Below are 19,708 nucleotides of genomic sequence, written 5' to 3'. Positions count from 1 at the left end.
GCTTCATCCCTTGTGCAACTTTGTCCACTGATTCCCCAGTGAAGATGGGCAATAAATCCATCATCCAATAATCACTGGCCATTTAACTCTCAAAGCTTCCAGAAAACGTGTGCTTGGCAGTAGGACTGTATACGGAGACTGGGAAATTGATCAGCCAAGCTCTACACTGTCCCCCATCAAACACTCCCAGGGCAGGGACTGCACGTGGTTAGACACAGAGTAAAGCTCCTTCTACACTGCCCCCCCCAAACACTCCCAGGACAGGAACTGCACGAGGTTCGGTACAGAGTAAACCTGCCCCTACACTGTCTTCTTCAAACACTCCCATAACAGGTAGAACATGAAGTTAGATACAGAGTAAAGATGCCTCTACTGAGCCCAGAAAACAGCCCCAGAGCAGGGATGGCATGGTGTGATACAGAGTACAATTTCCTCTACTCTTTAATTAAAAGTAAAGCTGCCTCTACATTCTCCCCATCAAATATCCCCCAAGCTGCTGCAGCCTGATTCACACTGTCTGTTTAATGATAATCTACAGCACAACATCAAGTCATTATTATTCTCTGCCCTCTGCCAAAGGCATTGACGTTTCAGTCACTCCCAGAGCCCAAGAGACCCTGAAAGAAAACAGAGGGTAGTCTTTACCTCATCTCTTGAAATGAGTAAAGGACAACTTGTAACTCAATCCAGAAGCCTAGAGAGAGTCGAGGATAAGTCAACCTCCCAGACCTTTGCAAACAAAAAACAAGCAAAGCAACGTTACCTCGGTCAGCTGGGAGCGATTTTATTTTGTCGCAATGCACAGATGCTCCATCCTAACCTCAATGCACGTAAGGCAGTATTGAGAGTGTCAGTTAGTCCAGCTCTTACACGGAGCCGTCACTTTGAACTACCGCCCAGTGTGCTGGCCTGCGTCGCTGGGCCAGGCTGCTGGGAACAAAACCACAACTTCATGGAGTTCTCAGCCTTGATGTTGCGGTGGGTCATCAGGATCCCATTGCCCTCGTCCTCGCTCTCGGCAGGCTCCGGGAACTTGCGCTGCCCCGAGGTGGTGGCCAGCAGGTTCATACGTGGGTGTAGGCTGCAGAAGGGGGAGCAAGCCACAGGGTCAAAGGTTCAACATGTGAGGCAAACAGCAGAATCTTGCTGAGACTGCCAGCTCTTACAATAACACTGTGTGTGTAGAGTGCTTTTCAAACTGTCCTGATTAACGTACTTCACTGGGCGTGTTAACCAAACCGAAACTGAGCCACTTGAGACAACATCAGGACAGGTGACCAACAGCTTTGTCCAAAAGGTAGGTTTTAAGATGCACCTTAAAGGAGGAAGGAGGGGGAGGGATTTAAGAACAGAAGTCCAGAGCTTACAGCCCAGGTAAATGAAGGATGGCCATCAATGGTGGAGCCACAGAAAAAATAGGGATGTGCAAAAGATCAAAGAGAGGAGGGTCAGGGACCTAGGAAGGCCTCGAGACTGGAAGAGGTTGTAGAGCTAGGGAGAGTGAGGCCACTAAGGGATTTTACAACAGGATCAGAACTTTTATCATGGGCTGCCAGGCTGGGAGCGAGTGGTGCTCAATGAGGTTGTTGGGGAATACAATGGGATGCAAATGAGGAGGTGAACAGTCTCAGGTAAGCTCACAATACATTGGAACAAGTCAAGCCTTAAAGGTATAGATAGGGATTTCAGCTACAGATGAGCTGAGACAGGGAAGAAAATTTGCAGTGTTACTGATGGTGGAAGCTGGCAATTTTGGTTGAGAGAAAGGGAAGGCATGAGTTTAACTCGGTCAAAAATAAAACACAAGCTTTGGTGGCTCCCTGGACAGTCTAAATAAATTGCAACCCATCGACCTTGCTCAGGATCTTAGCTTCAGATCTTTCTTTAACCCCTGGGCAGGATTGCTGCACACCTCTCTCTGCATCATCACCACACCCCAAAAAAAAAACTGCTTCTGCTGAGTAACCAGTGCAGCTTACCTGATCCCGTTAACACAGTCCTGCTGAGTGTGAAACTGAAGAATGGGATTGAGGATGGAGTCCTTCCCCTCAGTCGGCGTTAGTGTGGTGTCCCACACAGAAACTGTTCCCTCAGTGTTCCCACTGACTACATAGCGCCCATAACTGTGCAGGAAGGAAACACCAACATCAATTCTTTGCTCAGCAAGCTCACCCAAACATTCACCTGATATTGATCAGATTGGCCTTGGAGGGTTAGTTAAAGGATAAATATTGGCCAAGACAAAATGGGGAGAACTCCCCTGTCTTGTCTGGAAAGAGCCATGAGAGATTTTGTTTGCATGTCCACATTTAAGAGCATGGCTAATCGAACTGTACACTGATTTCCACCTTCCTATTTGCCCCCAGTTACCCCTGAACACACAAGTCAAGAAGCCTCCACCACTCCTAAGGAAAAGTATTTCAAAGAGGGGAAAAGAAACTCATTAGTCTTAAGTGAAAGACTCCTAATTTTAACATTGTGCCTCCTAGTTTCCCCTAAATGGAGCAAATATCTACCCCATCATCCCCACCCCACCTTCCCCCAAGAATCTTACATGCATCAAGAAATTACATCTCATTCTTCTAGATGTCAACACATTTCCACTCAACCTGTTCAAACGTCTACCATGCAGTGCCCCGGGTTATTTGGAAATGTCAGCACAGATCGTGTGCTCAGGAATGTGGAATGGAACCCTAGCCAGTTTTATCTGCTAACATTCACCACTGAAAATTGCCATGTTCACATTCAGTGTCGCTGTTCAATAGTCACAATGGACACTAGGAGTCAATCGGGAGCATATCTGTTGGTCCAAATCCCATCCACCCCATCGGTTGACCAGTGGGGCCACAGCTATGGCCATAAACACTGTGTTGAAAACTAAGCTCCTAATCACTAACCGACCACTAGCAACTCTCCAAGGAAGACTGAAAGGATTACTCACACATCCAGATCAAAATACATCCTCTGATTGGTGATCGCTGAGCGGAGCATGGAGAACAGCACTTTGCCAGGCTGGCGTAGGTCCCAGCACAGGATTTCGGGATCCTGAGGGAAAGGAAAAAAAAAAAGAGTAGTTTGAAAACAGGCTGTTGGAAATGGAACTGAGTAAACTTCAGGGAGGTGAACTATGAATAAGTAACAGTATTCAGGGAGTCTGGCAGGTCGTCTGAAAGGATAGAAGTTGGTACCAGAGCACGATATAAAACAGATGGCTCCCCATTCACACCCAGGAACAAAGCACAGTATAGCAAAGGAGAACATTCAGCCCATAATGCTTATGCTGGCCCTGTGACGCTGCTATCCAATTAACCCCACTCTTTTTTCCCAGAGCCTTGCAAAAGCGTGGCCTTTTGACGTCTCAATCCAAATTCCTCTTGAAAATTTCGAAAAGTTCGGCTTTCAGATTACAACAATTCGCAGGGTTAACAAAAATTCTCCTTTCTTCTTCTGTTTCAGTAACTCACGTTGACTGGACAGCTGGCTCGTGGTGGAGTGATGTCATCAGCACGGGTTCAATTTCCAGACTGGTCGAGGTTTTCGTGAAGGACTCTCCTTCTCAACCTCTCCCCTCTGAGGTTTGGAAACCCTCAGTTAAACCACCACTAGCCAGAATTGAACAGCACAGAAACAGACCCTTTGGCCCAACTTGTACATGCTAACCAGGTATCCTAAATTCATTTAATCCCACTTGCCAGCATTTGGCCTATACCCGTCTATGGAGGATCTGGGCTATAGGGAGAGGTTAAATGGGCTCAGACTGTTTTCCCTGGAGGGTCAGAGGCTGAGGGGTGACCTCAGAGTTTTATAAAATCAGGAGGGACATGGAGAGGATAAACAGACAAAGTCCTTTCCCTGGGGTGGGGGAGACCAGAACTAAAGGGCATAGGTTTAAGGTGAGAGGGGCAAGATATAAAAGAGACCTGAGGGGCAACTTTTTCACGCAGAGGGTGGTCCATGTATGGAATGAGCTGCCAGAGGAAGTGGTGGAGGCTGGTACAATTGCGACATTTAAAAGGCATCTGGATGGGTATATGAATAGGAAGGGTTTGGAGGGATATGGCCCAGGTGCTGGCAGGTGGGACTAGATTGGGATATCTGGTCAGGTTGGACCGAAGGGTCTGTTTCCGTTCTGTACATCTCTGTGACTCTAAACCGTTCCTATTCATGTACTCATTCTGACGCCTTTTAAGTGTTCTAATTGTACTGACCTCAAGAGAGAGTGAGCTAGAGGGGAGTGAGAGAGTGATGTGCGGTGACAGTCCTCCCACCATGCTGCATGTAAAGGGTTCACTCACTCTGAGTGACAGAAGGCAATGAGCTAGTCTGAAGGAAACAGGTACAAACAGAGAACTGTCTTACTGAGTGCTGTCAATTAACCATCATCGAAAGCAAACAAGACAAAAGGATTTCAACTCATCCGCAAAGCCAAGAATCCCAAAATCAACAGCCCAACTATCAATGCTCCACTGTTTACTCTCCATCACTGACCCAGAGACTGTTCCATATCGCTTTTATCTTAATCTGGACTTGCTTTTCATTTCATGTTACTTTGCATGTTACATTCATATTTATTTTGCAGCTAATAAGCTCAGTTTTCTATTAACTCAAGAAAGCCAAATGAGAGTGGCTGCTTTTGAAACATTAATTCATTTGGTCAGCGAGAAAGACATTCACAAGGGAGGGATCTTTCTAAATTATCCTTGCTCCGACCAACCCGGGGAAGCAGATTAACGAAGGAGGGGAGCCAGTTTATCCTCCTCCCCTGGAAATCTACTGCGACATCTGGTCATAACGCTCATACTCAGAGTACCTCCTGGTCCTCTCAATGACTCCCAGCTTACCTTCCGCCCCCCAGTGTAAAGCAGGTTTCCATCGGGTGAAAATGTCACGTGTGTCACTCCTCCCTGATGGCCCTGTAAAATGGTGAGCACAGTCCCCCTGTCCCTGGAGTACAGTCCCACTGTCTTAGAGTAGGAGGCACAGGCGTACAGGTCATGCTCTGGGCTGAAGGCAATGCACGAGATGATCCCAGTCTGCCCCCGTTTCTTCACTGGAAAGAGAAAAAGAGAGAGAGAGAGAGAAAGGCCGGTCAGTGGAATTCTGTTGTTTTACATTGCTGGCTGTTCACTGGAAATTTGGGGGGGGGGGGGCTGTTCTGTCCAACCTTCCCACCAATGCTGATTGCATTCCCTGCACACTGCCATACCAATCAGCTTCCCCCCTAGGATCTCGCCTCATACCAAGGCTTGGTGAACCAACTTTATAGAAGGACCACATGCAAAACAATCGTTTTGAATATAGCCCTTTGGTCAATCAGTCCTGTGCCAGCTGTCCAAATCTATCCAATTAACTCTGTTCTCTTGCCCCAGGAGCAACAGTGGCGGAGGGGTGACCTTATAGAGATTTATTAGGTCAGGAGGGGCATGGATAGGATAAATAGTCAACGTCTTTTCCTTGGGGTGGGGGAGTACAGCCCTAGCAGGCATAGGTTTAGGGTGAGAGGGGAAAGATATAAAAGGGATCTAAGGAGCAACTTTTTCACATAGAGGGTGCTGTGTGTATGGAATGAGCTGCCAAAGGAAGTGGTGGAGGCTGGTACATTTAAGCATTTAAAAGACATCTAGATGGGTATATGAATAGGAAGGGTTTAGAAGGATATGGGCCAAGCGCTGGCAAATGGGACTAGGTCAGGTTAAGATATCTGGTTGGCATGGACGAATTGGAGTGAAGGGTCTGTTTCCATGCTGTACATCTCTGACTCTTCAAATATCCATTTGCTCCTCCTTAAGAAGCCAAGGATTCTGAGATCTTCATGATTTCTCGAAGTACATTATAACTCCAACCAGACGGTATCTATGAAGGTACAATGCTCTGTCAGTAATAGACTGGAAGTGTCACCTTGGAGCAGAACATTAATCTACAACTTGCAGACTTGGAGAACTGAATTCAAGATGTACTGGTATTGGAAGCAGTCCAAAGACGATTCACTAAATGATACCTGCTCTGGAGGGACTGTCTTGTGAAGAAAGGTTGAGTAGATTGGGTCTGTCCTCCTTGGAATAATGAGGAATGAGAAGAAACCTTATTGAAACATTCAAGATTCTTAGGGGACTTGACAAAATAGATGTGGTGAGGCTGTTTCTCCTTGTGGGAGAATCGAGGACCAGAACAGAAAATCTCAGAATAAAGGGCTCTTATACATTTAAAACAGAAATCAGGAGGAATTTATTTAATTTTAAAACTAACATTCTTTATCTGTTAAGGATGGGTCACTAAGTATAATCAAGGCTAAGGAAATCAAGGGATATCAGGAAAAGGCAAGAAAACAGAGTCGATAGTTAGATCATGATCTCACTGAATGGCAGAGCGGACTTATATGGGCTAAATGACCTGCTTCTATGCTTATGGATGCAATAGTCAAACAAAAAGGAACTCAATGCCAATTGTGGGCAAGACCAGAGGGAGCAGTAAGTTTCAGCCCCACGGAATTTAAATAGAACGATGGATCAAAGTAATTCCAAACTGACTCAACAACAAACTGATAAGTGATCCTTCTAATCAATAAACCCTAATTCCCTCAGACCAGTTCTGAAAGAAAGCAGTCAGGCATACCCAAGGTTGGTCTCTTCTCACACTCTCGGCCTGGACGAGATACGTCGAACACCCTCACCATCTTGTCAAAGCCACAGAACAGCTGACTCCCATCGGGTGTGAAACAGAGCGAGTGAGCAGACGTCAGCTCATCCTGCAAGCAGAACATTCAAACAAACTCTACAGCCCAATTGGCAATGGCAGTTACCTCTACCGGTTGACATGCTATACATCCTCTGAGTATCAGATATATTCCACTGTCCCTTGATTACCTCCCACCTTCCACCACTTTAAATTCATCCAAAACCCTTCCTCCTAATGCATTCGTTTCCATTCATTCATCACCGCAGTTCTCGACCCCTCTGATATCTTCACACTGCTACAACTCTGGACTCTTGCACATCGTGATATCTTTTCCTTCAGCTATCTGGAATCTAAATTCTGGAAACTGACTCGCTAAACTGCTCTGCTTCTCTCTTTCACAAGAATCCTTCCCTCAAAATGTAGGTTTTAAATTAAGCTTTTGTGCCAATTCTCCTCAATATCATGTTGCCATATTTTGTTATGATATCAATCAAGTGCATCATCTAAATATAACAGAAAGTGATACCTTTTGACTGCACACCACTTCTCATGTGTACCTGGGGGCCATTCTCTCGTAATCAACCAACTGTAAATATTAACACAAAATCAGAAATTGCTGGAAAAGCTCAGCAGGTCTGGCAGCATCTGCAGAGAGAAATCAGTTAGCACTTTAGGTCAAGTGACCCTTCTTCAGAATCTGTTTTTATTTAGTATTTAACTCACTGCCACATCTCTTCCAGGCGTGCTAGTTCTGAGGAAGGATCCAAAACGTTAACTCAGATTTCTCTTCACAGATGCTGCCAGACCTGCTGAGGTTTTCCAGCAATTTCTGTTTTCGTTTCTGATTCACAGCATTTGCAGTTCTTTCGGTCTTTTATCTTGTAAATATTAGCTATCCCATTACATGAGGAGTCACATGGGAATGTGACCCGCAGAGCACACTGAGTCGGCAGCTGGTCACTGGTTATAATCGGGGCTGCTTGTGCCCTCAAACTTCAACTTCAACCCTTACACAGAATTAGAACAGCAACTCAGCAACATCACACACAACTCCATGTCCTAGGATTCCACCTGTTAAAGCTGCTGGATGTACTTGGTGGAGAAAGTTGGAAGGTTAAAGCCACCTGGGACTTACCAGGTGATTGTACGGCCGGAACGTGGCCCGTAGGTCCCCGTAGAAAGCGTCCCAGATGTGAATCGGGTTGTCGCGGCTGCTGCTGGCCAGACTGCAAAAGGAATGGCAACAGTACAGAGTTCAGAAGCCATGCTCTGACCCACTGTCTCACCTCACATTTTAGCAGTTAGAGTGGATTCACAAGGACAAAGAAACTGGCTAACTAAACACGGCTGAGGGGCCGCGTGGGTATGTAAAAAGCAATGCTTTCGTATAAAGCCAACTAATAAGAACCCCACAAGCACTGGAATTGTGTACAGCATACAATGCCAACATGGCCTAGGAGGCCACCATTCAGCCCAAAGAGTCATACATCATGCAAACAGGCCCCAGTTCAATTTGTCCATACCAACCAAATTTTCCCAACTAAACTAGTCCCATCTGCCTGCACTTGGCCCATATCCCTCTAAACCTCACCTATTCATGAACTTACCTAAATGTCTTTTAAATTTTGTAACTGTACCTGCATCCACCACTTCCTCTGCTAGTTCATTCCACACACTAACCACTCTCTGTAAAATAAAGTTGTCCCCATGTCTGTTTTTAATGTCTCTTCTCTCACCTTAATCCTCCAACTATTTGTCCAATTTCCTTCTGAAGGCAAATTTTGACAGCATATTACAAATTGTTCAATTTTTCTCCTCCAGCCCAAATCTGTCACCTTTGGTTTTCGACCAAACTGCTATATGAATGAAAAAGAACCTGTTTTCATCTAAACTGACTGTCCCCAACTCTGGGCTCTGGCCTCCTGAGCAGGGTTACATATTGGGATTGAGCCCCCAATCAGTGACTGCTATCATGGAGCCTAGACTAAATTCCGACAGCAAATGAGATATTTTGGTTATGCGATGTGTTTTGTTTTGAACAGGCAAAAGATAATTCATTAGGAAATAGAACTGGACAGCTACCTGCAATGTAAAAATCTCCAGGGCTGTGAAGAATGGAGGAATTGGACTGCTCTTTCAAAGGGCCAGCACAGGCACAATGGGCCAAGTGGTCTCATCCTGTGCCATAAATTCGCAGATTAAATAACTTTTCTCATTGCAGGAGAAAACAGTCACTTGTTTCAGTCTCCATGGTCCTTTTGAGAGTGCGACATTTTATCACTCAAGGAGAACATGAATCTTTTGCCCACCTAACTATAGCCCAATGAAATTGCTTGTATCAAAAGTTGCACACTCCTGCGATGTCGATAGTGGATTAAGCACAGCAAGGAGCTTGTGAGGGACCCTTAAATCCAAACATCAAAATACAATAACATTCCTGTTGTGGTTCTGTTCGCCGAGCTGGGAATTTGTGTTGCAGACGTTTCGTCCCCAGTCGAGGTGACATCCTCAGTGCTTAGGAGTCTCCTGTGAAGCGCTTCTGTGATGTTTCCTCCGGCATTTGTAGTGGTTTGAATGTGCCGCTTCTGATTGTCAGTTCCAGCTGTCCGTTGCAGTGGTCGGTATATTGGGTCCAGGTCGATGTGCTTATTGATTGAATCTGTGGATGAATGCCATGCCTCTAGGAATTCCCTGGCTGTTCTCTGTTTGGCTTATCCTATAATAGTAGTGTTGTCCCAGTCGAATTCATGTTGTTTGTCATCTGCGTGTGTGGCTACTAAGGATAGCTGGTCATGTTGTTTCGTGGCTAGTTGGTGTTCATGGATGCGGATCGTTAGCTGTCGTCTTGTTTGTCCTATGTAGTGTTTTGTGCAATCCTTGTATGGGATTTTGTACACTACATTGGTTTTGCTCATGCTGGGTATCGGGTCCATCGTTCTGGTGAGTTGTTGTCTGAGAGTGGCTGTTGGTTTGTGTGTTGTTATGAGTCCTAGTGGTCGCAGTAATCTGGCTGTCAGTTCGGAAATGCTCTTGATGTATGGTAGTGTGGCTAGTCCTTTGGGTTGCGGCATGTCAAGGGAAAGACAATGGAACGAGGACATGCCGCAACCCAAAGGACTAGCCACACTACCATACATCAAGAGCATTTCCGAACTGACAGCCAGATTACTGTGACCACTAGGACTCATAACAACACACAAACCAACAGCCACTCTCAGACAACAACTCACCAGAACGATGGACCTGATACCCAGCATGAGCAAAACCAATGTAGTGTACAAAATCCCATGCAAGGACTGCACAAAGCACTACATAGGACAAACAAGACGACAGCTAACGATCCGCATCCATGAACACCAACTAGCCACGAAACAACATGACCAGCTATCCTTAGTAGCCACACACGCAGATGACAAGCAACATGAGTTCGACTGGGACAACACTACTATTATAGGATAAGCCAAACAGAGAACAGCCAGGGAATTCCTAGAGGCATGGCACTCATCCACAGATTCAATCAATAAGCACATTGACCTGGACCCAATATACCAGCCACTGCAACGAACAGCTGGAACTGACAACTGGAAGCGGCAGATTCAAACCACTATAAATGCCGGAGGAAACATCACAGAAGCGCTTCACAGGAGGCTCCCAAGCACTGAGGAGGTCACCTCGACAAGGGACGAAACGTCTGCAACACAAATTCCCAGCTCGGCGAACAGAACCACAACAACAAGCACCCGAGCTACAAATCTTCTCACAAACTTTGAACAATAACATTCTGCACTTACAAACAGGTCTCAGGAGCCATCGATGACATGATTGGGTACCAGCAGTAATCGTATATGGTATCTCCCTCAGACATACGCAAGATAGCACTCTGCAAATTTATCCACAAGAGGTAAGATCAATAGCAAAAGAACCAAAGGGGAGATGAAACTTAGCTTATTTTTTAGAAAATTGTTTTGATTTGTTGAGGTGTGGAATGCACAGAGGAAGGTTTAATATAGCTTTAAAAAAATGGAATTGGATCAATACTTTAACGGAAAAATGTTGCAAGGGTAGTGAACAGGGAGAGAGTGGAACTAATCAGAATACTCTTTCAGGTACAATGGATCAAAAGACAAGTTACTTTTCATAGCTCCTTTGATGTTCTAAACTGCCCCACAGTGCTTCACAGGTGTATTATCAAGCCAGATTTGACATCCATGTATGGAGATATTACAATAGACTACCAAAAGGTTGGTTAAAAAGATAGGTTTTAAGGAATACTTTAGTAAAGGAGAAAGTCATTGAAAAGATTACCACTGAGCAAGTATGCAACCCGACTAGCTGTATAAATATTGTGGCTATAAAAGGTCACAAGATGGGAATTCTGCAATGACGAATTGACCTCCTAATTCCAAAAAGCCTATCCCTGAAGGAATACTCCCTGCTAGCTTGGAAAGGTGCAGCTCCAACAACATAAGAAGCTTGACACCAATCAACCCAGTTGATTAGCACCACATCTAACTACCTCAATCTTCACATCCTCCACTAGCAACGCTCAGTAGCAGCAACATGTGCCATTGACAAGGCGCATTGCTGCAACTTGCCAACCCTTCTTCGAGCACCTCTTCCAAAACCATGACACCAACCATCTAAAAGGACAAGGGCAGCAGATGAACTGGAATGACAACCCCAGCAGCCAGTCTCCCTCCAACCCACACATCAATTTGACTTTGAACCTCCTTCAATGCTTTTGAGCCAAATTCCTGAAATCCCCTGCTTGACTGTACTGCGCACATACCTACAGCTTAAGGACTCCTGCAGTTCAAGGCAGCTCTCCACAACCTTCTCAAAGAGTAACTGGGGTGGGCAATAAATGCTGGACTAACCAGAAATGCCTACATCATGAAGGAAATAGTTTTCAGGAAACACTGCCATGTATTTTTATTCACATAAAAGATGAGCAGGAATCTGGTCACTTGAATCTACTCTGCTATTCAGTGTGACCATGGTCGATTAACTCCCTCCACACCAGTTTCTCCTCAGCTCAGTCTGAAATTACAGCTTCTTGTGCCCTCCTCCTTTGAAGTGCTAGCCTCTCAGCGCTCCCAGCCAAGCCTTCTGGAAATATTTTAAATGCAACAAATGAGAAACCCCACTACATAAACTTTCTACAGTTAAAACAGGGGAGTGCCTCATAGCATCCAAAAAAAACACTTGCCTCACTGGCAGAAACAACTCTACTTATTCAAGAGCTTGAGTACATTGGTTGCAGGAATGAGAGATGACGATTAAAATTCAGAAGCATTGCAGGCAGCCTGGTTTGGCATATTCAATTCCTAAATGTACCATGGAGCACCTAGCACCACATAAATCTAGCAATTTTCATATGCCTTGAATGGGAATGGTCATCTCCCAAAGCTCCTGTATTAGGGGCTGTACTGGGAATCCCAACAAAATGCATCTATAACGCACAATGACAATCCCTTATTAAGGTGACAGGAACTTTCTACAGTAATCCAAGATAATACCTACAGTTTAGAGCTGGCACAAATGCATCCGTTATAAACAAGTTGGAAAAAGGACATCGGAATTTGTCGGGCTCATGACATTCAACCGTGATCAAATAACTCAGAGATAAAGATGCACTGAGGGCTGGAATTAAACCCTACTCTGACAGGAAGTGGTTATGCTTCAGAAGGGCAAGACATTTGGGATTGGTGTGAGATCTCGTTTTTGCAAATCCCTCTCACCGTAAACACCGAGAACAGTGCAAGCGGGTCAAAGAAATAGATACCATTTCTGAGAGGTCAGCCAACTCCCCGCTATACAGCTCAGAAGGGAGATTAAAGATCCGCAGTATATTGTCAGCGCTGTTGGTCAGAATGCAAGAACCATCCGGTGCCCTGAGATAAAACACATGACAAGTCAGTAAAAGAAAAGGTGCTTCTACTCACTGCAATTCACAGCAAAACAAACTTGGGAAACGAGCCACTTAGACAAGCTCATTCAAGTGAAAGAACATAAAAATCAATCTGCTTTATGAGCTACAGTAACCATTGCTGTGTGATGCCATCAACTGTTCTGAACTGTACCAATGGAGTATCTTAATTTTCGACAATTAAGAGTTGACTTGATCTCTGTACTGTTATAAGGCAGACAGGGTGAAACTATTTCTGCTGGTTGGGGAGTCTGGGGTTAGAGGGCAAAGTTAAAAAACTAGCGCCAGCCCTTTCAGGAGTGAACTTCAACACAAAGAGCTATTGACATCTGGAACTCCCATCTACAAGCAGCAACTGGTGCTGGATCAATTGTTAATTTTAACTCTGAGATTGACAGATCTTTGTTAACCAGAGGCGCTGATATAAAGACACGGGGGCAAAGGAGGGTAACATGGAGTTTGAACACAGGGCAGCACGATCCCACCAGATAGCAGAATACGCCAAGGAATTCACTGGCCTCTTACTGTACCCGGGTGTCTCAGGGTTCCAGAGGAGATCAGCCTAGCCTGCTGGCATACAGCAAGCACAGAATTCTCACTGCTAAATTCCAAACCAACCCACTGAGGAGGATGTGCAAAAGGCCACTGAAGTGGAGGACTACACAGCCCAAGAGTTGTACAGGGCTTGTGAAAATTACAGGGAGAGGCACCTGACACCAATAGACACAGCTCTCCTCTCAAGCCACAAACAAGGTGCGAGCCACACGGAATCTGGGATGATATCATTTGGCCAATGACTGCTGCTGGACTGACAGCCCCCAAATTAGCTGATCACTGTTAACAACAGGCAAGTCCAGGGAGGAGAACAAAATCTGTATAGATTCTGGATATGAACAGAAAAGCAAACAAGCAGAGTCATAGAGCGCAGAAACAGACCCTTCGATCCAACTAGCCCATGCTGACCATGTTCCCAAATTAAACTAGTCTCACTTGCCAGTGTTTGTCTCATATCCCTCCAAACCTTGCCTCTTCATGAACTTATCCAAATGTCTTTTAAACGTTGTAACTGTACCTGCATCCACCATCTCCTCCGGTAGTTCATTGCACATAAGAACAACCCTCTGTATAAAAACATTGTCCCTCATGTTCTTTTTAAAACTTTCTCCTCTCACCAAAAAAATATATCCCTTAGTTCTGAACTCTCCCACGCCAGGGAAAAGACCCCTGACATTCACCTTATCTAAGCCCCTCATGATTTTATAAACCTCAATAGCTTATGGGTCAGGAAAAGATCAAAACTCCCCATAAAGTCAGATAAGTCTCACCCGGTCTTTACACAAGACTGTGATTTCTTAATTTTTTGATGCCTTTTATTTGAGAAACTTCCAAGACTTTTCCAGGTTTTCCTGCACCCTGCACTCACCATTTACAGCCCTTCAGGAAGTTTTCCACTGTTCTTGAGTACTCCTTCCACGCACCTGAGAGAAGGTGAGGTGCTTGGGTGAAATCATATCCGATCTGACTGAAAAGCAGCAGAAAGTGCAGACACATCAGAACTACAGGGTAATTAGCAGCGTATGGGTAAAGCACTATGGACAATGTAACCCCTGCCAGTCAGTGTAAGCACCTGAAGTTCAGTGAAGTCTGGTGGCAGGGTTGAGAGTGTGCCTGTGAGAAACACCAACCAGTACCATTCTAGATTGTACTGAGTGACGATGTTCTCTGGAAAGAGCATTACGATACTAGGGGAGTACTGAGTATTGTCATCAGCTGTGGCTTTACCTTCTGAGTCAGACAGTCACAGGTTTCCATCGGGGAGCATGAGCACAAAAATCCAGGTGACACTGTCTGTGCCAATGCTGAGGAAGGTTCTGCAACTGCTGTATTCCAAAGGAGACATCAAACCAAAGCCCTGTCTGCCCTTTCAGGTGGGCCGAGACAGTCCCAATGAAAGGCCACAATTTGAGAGCTCTCCCCAGTGTCCCTGGGCTGACAATGAAGCAGATCAACTGGCCTTTATCAAATTGCTGCTTGTGGGAACTTATGCACAAGTTGTAGTTTGTGCTTACAGCACTTCTTACGTTGCAAGAAGGGTCTACATTTCAGAAGACTACCTGTAAAGCTAGGGCATGAGAGGGGTTACAAAAATATAGTTCAAGGCTGCAGTTCACCATCACCTGAAGGGTACATAGAGATAGGCAGTCAATGTTAGCTTTGCCAGCAACACACACATTCTTTGAACGAAAGTGAAGTCCTTCAATAGAAAGGAAAAAAAGTCAAAATTTATAACTCCGGACAATATCCAGTCTCTTCCACTGGACTCGAAACAACAATTGGTCCCATAGGTTACAGGGTCTGTTTTATGACGAGCAGCCTACATTCTCTGCAGTGTGGTAAAACAAGAGGTGATCTCATTGAGATCTACAAGATTTTAAAGGGATTTGACAGGATATGCACGACAAGATCATTTCTGCTGGTTGGGGAACCTAAAAGATAAAGGACACAACGTCTGGTTAAGGGAATGATCATTTAGGACTGAGATGAGAGGAAGCATCTTCACTCAGAGTAGGATGAACTTTTGGAATTCTCATCTCGAGAGGGTTGTGGCTGTTTCATCATTGGATATATTGAAGACTGGGATTGATGGATTTTTGGTGTCTCAAGGAATCAGGCAGGAAAGCCAAAGGTAGATCACTGGCGATAATTATACTGAAAGCATAGGTAGGACTACTCCTGAACTTTTTTGTGTTCTTAAATTTCATGGACAAACCATTTCACACATGAGGTTTGTCAATGCATTCAGAATTGTACAACTGATGTGGAGTTACTTACTAATAAACGCCTTCGCTGCACTGCTCTGCCCAGCTCTCACTTGCTTGCTCGGTCTCTGTTTCACTCTTGCCATTTGCATCTGGCTCCAGTGGATCAGGAAGACATTCAGATTCGTGCCCTCCACTCATCTTCTCTGCCAGTTTGGGCAACTCAGAGCCTAAGTCGCCTGAAGGGTTGTCCAGGTTAGAGACCATGGAAGGGTCAGAGGCCATTGGAGGGTCAGAGGCCATTGGAGGGTCAGAGGTTGGCAGGACATCACTCCCTTCCAAACTTTCAGCTGAGTTGGCAGCTAGAGGCAGTGGTAAATCACCGATTCCGAGCCGGGCAACTTTGGCCAGGGGCTCACTGTCTCCTCCACCTTGCCTCTCAGAGTCACTGGCCTGTTCCGCCAGCCCAGGCTGATCGGTCAGGGGATCCAGTGTACTATCGCCCTCGTGGGCTGATTCCACGCCAGGCTCCGCCATCCAGTCCGTCGCCATGGCGTTCACAACAGTCAGATACCTTCGGTGCTACACGGGTAGCGCTTTTTAAAGTTTCTCGTACGGTGCCTGGCAGCTGGGCGCTGGCACACTGTGGAGGCCTTGTGACGGAGCACTGTATTCATCACAACAGCCAATGGTGCTGTGGGAACGAGAGCCGAATGTCACAAACGCTGCTGAAAACAATGCAAAGTTCAAAATTAGAGAACACATTTGCATATCCGAACAACTAAAAGGTCAAAACTGCTCCCAACCTAGCGACTAAATATGAAGTCAGATAAAGTCATCTGAGGTATTGATAAGGTGAACATCTTTACCCTAGGGTGGGGGGAGTTCAAAACTAGAGGGCATTGGTTTAAGGCGAGAGGGAAAAGATTTAAAAGCAACCAGAGGGGCAACATTTTCTGCACAGAAGGTGGTGCATATATGGAATGAACTGCCAGTGGAAATGGTAGATGCAGATACAGTTACAATGTTTCAAAAGACAGTTAAACAGGTAGATGAATGGGAAAGGGATGTGGGCCAAATGCGAGCAAATGGGATTGTTTAGTTTGGGAAAACTGGTCAGCATGGGTGATTTGTGCCAGACTGAGGTGTACACCACCTTCAGGATGAAAGTTTCCTGGGGTGGGGGAGACCAGAACTAGAGGGCATAGGTTTATGGTGAGAGGGGTAAGATATAAAAGAGACCCAAGGGGCAACATTTTCACACAGAGGGTGGTGTATGTGTGGAATGAGCTTCCAGAGGAAGTGGTGGAGGAAGGTACAATTGCAACATTTAAAAGGCATCTGGATGGGTATATGAATAGGAAGGGTTTGGAGGGATGTGGGCTGGATGCCGACAGGTGGGACTAGATTGGGTTGGGATATCTAGTCAGCACGGACAAGTTGGACTGAAGGGTCTGTTTCCGTGCTGTATATCTCTATGACTCTAAGTCCACTTGCTCAACAACTAAATCAATCCAAGGGGACAGTTCCTCCAATTTACCCTACAAAATCCTCTGATCAACCTAATTAGATAGCCCCTAATCTTTAAATCGAATCACTACAACCCCTCCTCACTGGTGTGGCCTCTGGTTTGAGAGTTAAGTTGATGACAGAATAAATGCATTTGGCCTTTGTTGTCTGGAGTTTGGAAGAATGGGAGATGATCACATTGAAGCATCCAAGGTTCTGAAGGGTTTTGACAGGGTAAACACAGAGGCTGTTTCTGCTGGTCAGGGAATCCACAACACAGGGTGGAGAGGTAGTGGTAGGGCACTGTCTCAGGATAATGATTTGATCATTTATATGAATTGAAACAGCCAGTTCAGCCCCTCCAGCCTGTTCTGCCATTCAATGAGATTACGGCTGATTTGTAGTCAAATTGCATTGGCTCATATCCCTTAATATCTTTTGCTTAACAAAAAAAAATCCATATCAGATTTAAAATTAATAACTGATGTAACATCAACTACCAGTTTGTGGAAGAGTGTTCCAAATCTCTACAACTGAGATACGGAGAAATTTCTTCATTTAGAAGGAGTCGTTGGAATGCTGTCCCCCAGAAGATTATGAATGCTCCTTCACTGAATGCATTTAAGACTGAGATAGCCAGATTTTTAGTCTCTCAGGAAGTTTAGAGATATGGGGAGTGGGCCAATAAGTGGATTTTGGAATAGATCATCAGACACGGTCACACTGAACTGTGCAGCAAGAATCCATTTGCATCTTGATCTTTTATTAGAAGATTTAACAAAACTGAAGGAAAAGTTCCATCACATGGAGAATCTGGGATTGTTCTCCTTAGAGTACAGGAGTGAAGTTGTAATACAAATGATGACAGAGTTTTCACTGGGAGGGATTAGGAAAAAATTATTCTGCGAGCAGGACGGCTGGTAACCAGAACTCAAACTCAAGGAAACAGGCAAAAGAGCAAGAGGGAGGATTCAGGAAAGGTGGGAGGAGGTTATTTTGGGACATGAATACCCTGTACGAACCAAACTGCCCATTTAAATCTTTTGAAAGATCTATATGAAAAGCTACAGAATGAAGATAGTGTCACCTACCCTTTGTACGCAGAGACCTTCTAGCAGGACCCACAATGTCACAATGGGGGCGAATCAGCCAGAGATTTGTTCCAACAGCAAGACAAATGCCTGTAGGACAACAATGAATTGGGTCAGGTACTTAGCATAAAAGGGTAAGGGACTTCTAATGAAAGATTAAAAAAGCTCTCCTGTCAGCCCCGATACCTTCAAGAAGATGATTTACCTCAAGACTTTTTTAAAAAAAAATTGAACTTAAAGGCAGATCATGAAAATATTTTTTGCACCCAGCCAAGCAATCAGAAAGGCTAATGTAATTTTAGCCTTTATAAGAGGAGGGATCGCATATAAACAAGAGACTTGTTAAAACCATACAATCCTGGTTGGTCTCCATCTGGAATGTGGACAGCAGTTCTGGAACTTAGAATGGATAAGGCACACACCAGAATGCTACAAGGGCTCCAACATTAGATTGTGCAAAGAAATCACAAACTGATTGTGTTTCCTGGAATATACATGGCTGAGGGGTGAGCTGATTGCACTTTTAGGATTTTTGAAAGGAATCAGAGTAGAAAGATGCAAAGTTTTCTACTTGCTTGAGAGTCTACGACAATCAGATTTAGCCTCAAAATTACAGCCAAAGTTTTAGCTTCCAAAATCAGTACAGTCCAAAACAAGTCAAAATCAGTTTTCAGAAGTTAGGAAATACTTCTTCATTCACAGGGTGGTAGAAGCATCAAATTTTCTCCCACCAAAATCAGGAGATGCTAAGCGGAATTTGTCATTTTAACCTCTGAAATTGATTACTTTATGCAAGATAAGGGTTATGAAACAACACGGTTGGTTCAAGACCTGATGCCATTAGCCATGCAGCCATGAATAGCCAATAGCTATTTGTAAAAATGCACCAAATTCCAGACTGGGTGAGGGCTGGGGGCAGGTTTGGAAGGGTTTCTGGATACCCAAATTTTGAGTGTTGGCTCAAAACCCTAAACAATCATGGGGGCTGGAAGGAGATTCTTAAAACTCCAGATAATGGGGGAGGGGTTGCCCTGAAGCTCACGATTGGGTGGGTTCCTTGAAACCCCAGATAGTGAGGGAGGATTTGCCCTGAAGCCCAAGATTAAGGGAGGGGCCTCTTGGAACCATAGATAATGGGGGCTGCCTTGAAGCCCAATTTTGGAGGGGGGATCCTTGAAACCCCAGATATGTCGTGGGAGTGGGGGTGTCCTGAAGCCGAAGACTGGGGGTCCTTGAAACACCAGATAATGAGAGGGCTACCCTGAAGCCCAAGGAGGGAGGGGATTCCTTGAAACGGCAGGTGCGGGTTGAGGTGAGGAACACAGTCTCCGGGGGCCCTGGGAGGCGCTGAGTGACCTGCCTGTGCAGGTGAGTAGGGGGAACGGGTCGATCAGTCACTCCCCGGAGGAAGCGGGAGCCAGAGCCAAGGCCATCTTCCTCCACCTTCTCCCTGAGCTGCAGCTTCACACAATCACCGCCGGGGCCGCCGCCATGTTGGTGAGGTCAAAGACACCGCTATCGCGAGAGAGAACATTCCCCGCCCCCTGAAACTCCAGCAACCTTAAATTTCCTTCATTTTCCCTTTAAAAAAACAAAACCCTCCACTTGGGGTTACTCCTTTTACATCGTGACACAGTTTGTGTGTGGTGGGTGAAGGGGAGTATAACCCTATTAAAACCACTTCAGGAAACTGCACTTACATAGCGCCTTCGACGCCATAAACTATTTTTCTATTTCCTTCCTCT

At 45.2% G+C, this 19,708-nt stretch overlaps 1 protein-coding gene across 3 annotated transcripts; it reads right to left on the bottom strand.

Annotated features, from left to right (window-relative positions):
- Positions 1-759: 759 nt before the first annotated feature.
- On the bottom strand, positions 760-19,498 carry wrap53 (WD repeat containing, antisense to TP53). Of its 3 annotated transcripts, none has more exons than XM_072591614.1 (12): positions 19,324-19,498; positions 17,964-18,053; positions 15,437-16,091; positions 14,028-14,126; positions 12,461-12,569; positions 10,467-10,555; positions 7,811-7,901; positions 6,613-6,745; positions 4,842-5,050; positions 2,942-3,045; positions 1,980-2,123; positions 760-1,081 (listed from the first exon to the last, which is right to left on the bottom strand). In XM_072591614.1, exons 3-12 carry the CDS (start codon positions 15,913-15,915, stop codon positions 880-882), a joined length of 1,659 nt encoding a protein of 552 aa, XP_072447715.1. In that variant the 5' UTR covers positions 15,916-16,091; positions 17,964-18,053; positions 19,324-19,498; the 3' UTR covers positions 760-879. The 3 variants fall into 3 exon arrangements, with proteins under 3 accessions (XP_072447715.1, XP_072447716.1, XP_072447717.1); XM_072591615.1 differs by having other exon boundaries at positions 15,437-16,088; XM_072591616.1 differs by lacking the exon at positions 19,324-19,498 and adding an exon at positions 19,224-19,242.
- Between the last annotated feature and the right edge of the window lie 210 nt (positions 19,499-19,708).

Source organism: Chiloscyllium punctatum, chromosome 21 (assembly GCF_047496795.1).
Source record: "Chiloscyllium punctatum isolate Juve2018m chromosome 21, sChiPun1.3, whole genome shotgun sequence".
Lineage (NCBI taxonomy): Eukaryota > Metazoa > Chordata > Chondrichthyes > Orectolobiformes > Hemiscylliidae > Chiloscyllium > Chiloscyllium punctatum.
This window is presented reverse-complemented; position numbering and strand designations above follow the sequence as displayed.

What these genes read in the sequence shown, in the direction of transcription:
- wrap53 (XM_072591614.1), bottom strand. Translation starts at nt 15,915, where the DNA reads ATGGCGACGGACTGGATGGCGGAGCCTGGCGTGGAATCAGCCCACGAG. An exon ending in TTCCTGAAGGGCTGTAAATG is followed by an intron (nt 12,570 to 14,027) that starts GTGAGTGCAGGG and finishes GTTTTATCTCAG; the next exon opens with GGCACCGGATGGTTCTTGCA. An exon ending in TGAGAAGAGACCAACCTTGG is followed by an intron (nt 5,051 to 6,612) that starts GTATGCCTGACT and finishes TTCTCTTTCCAG; the next exon opens with TGAAGAAACGGGGGCAGACT.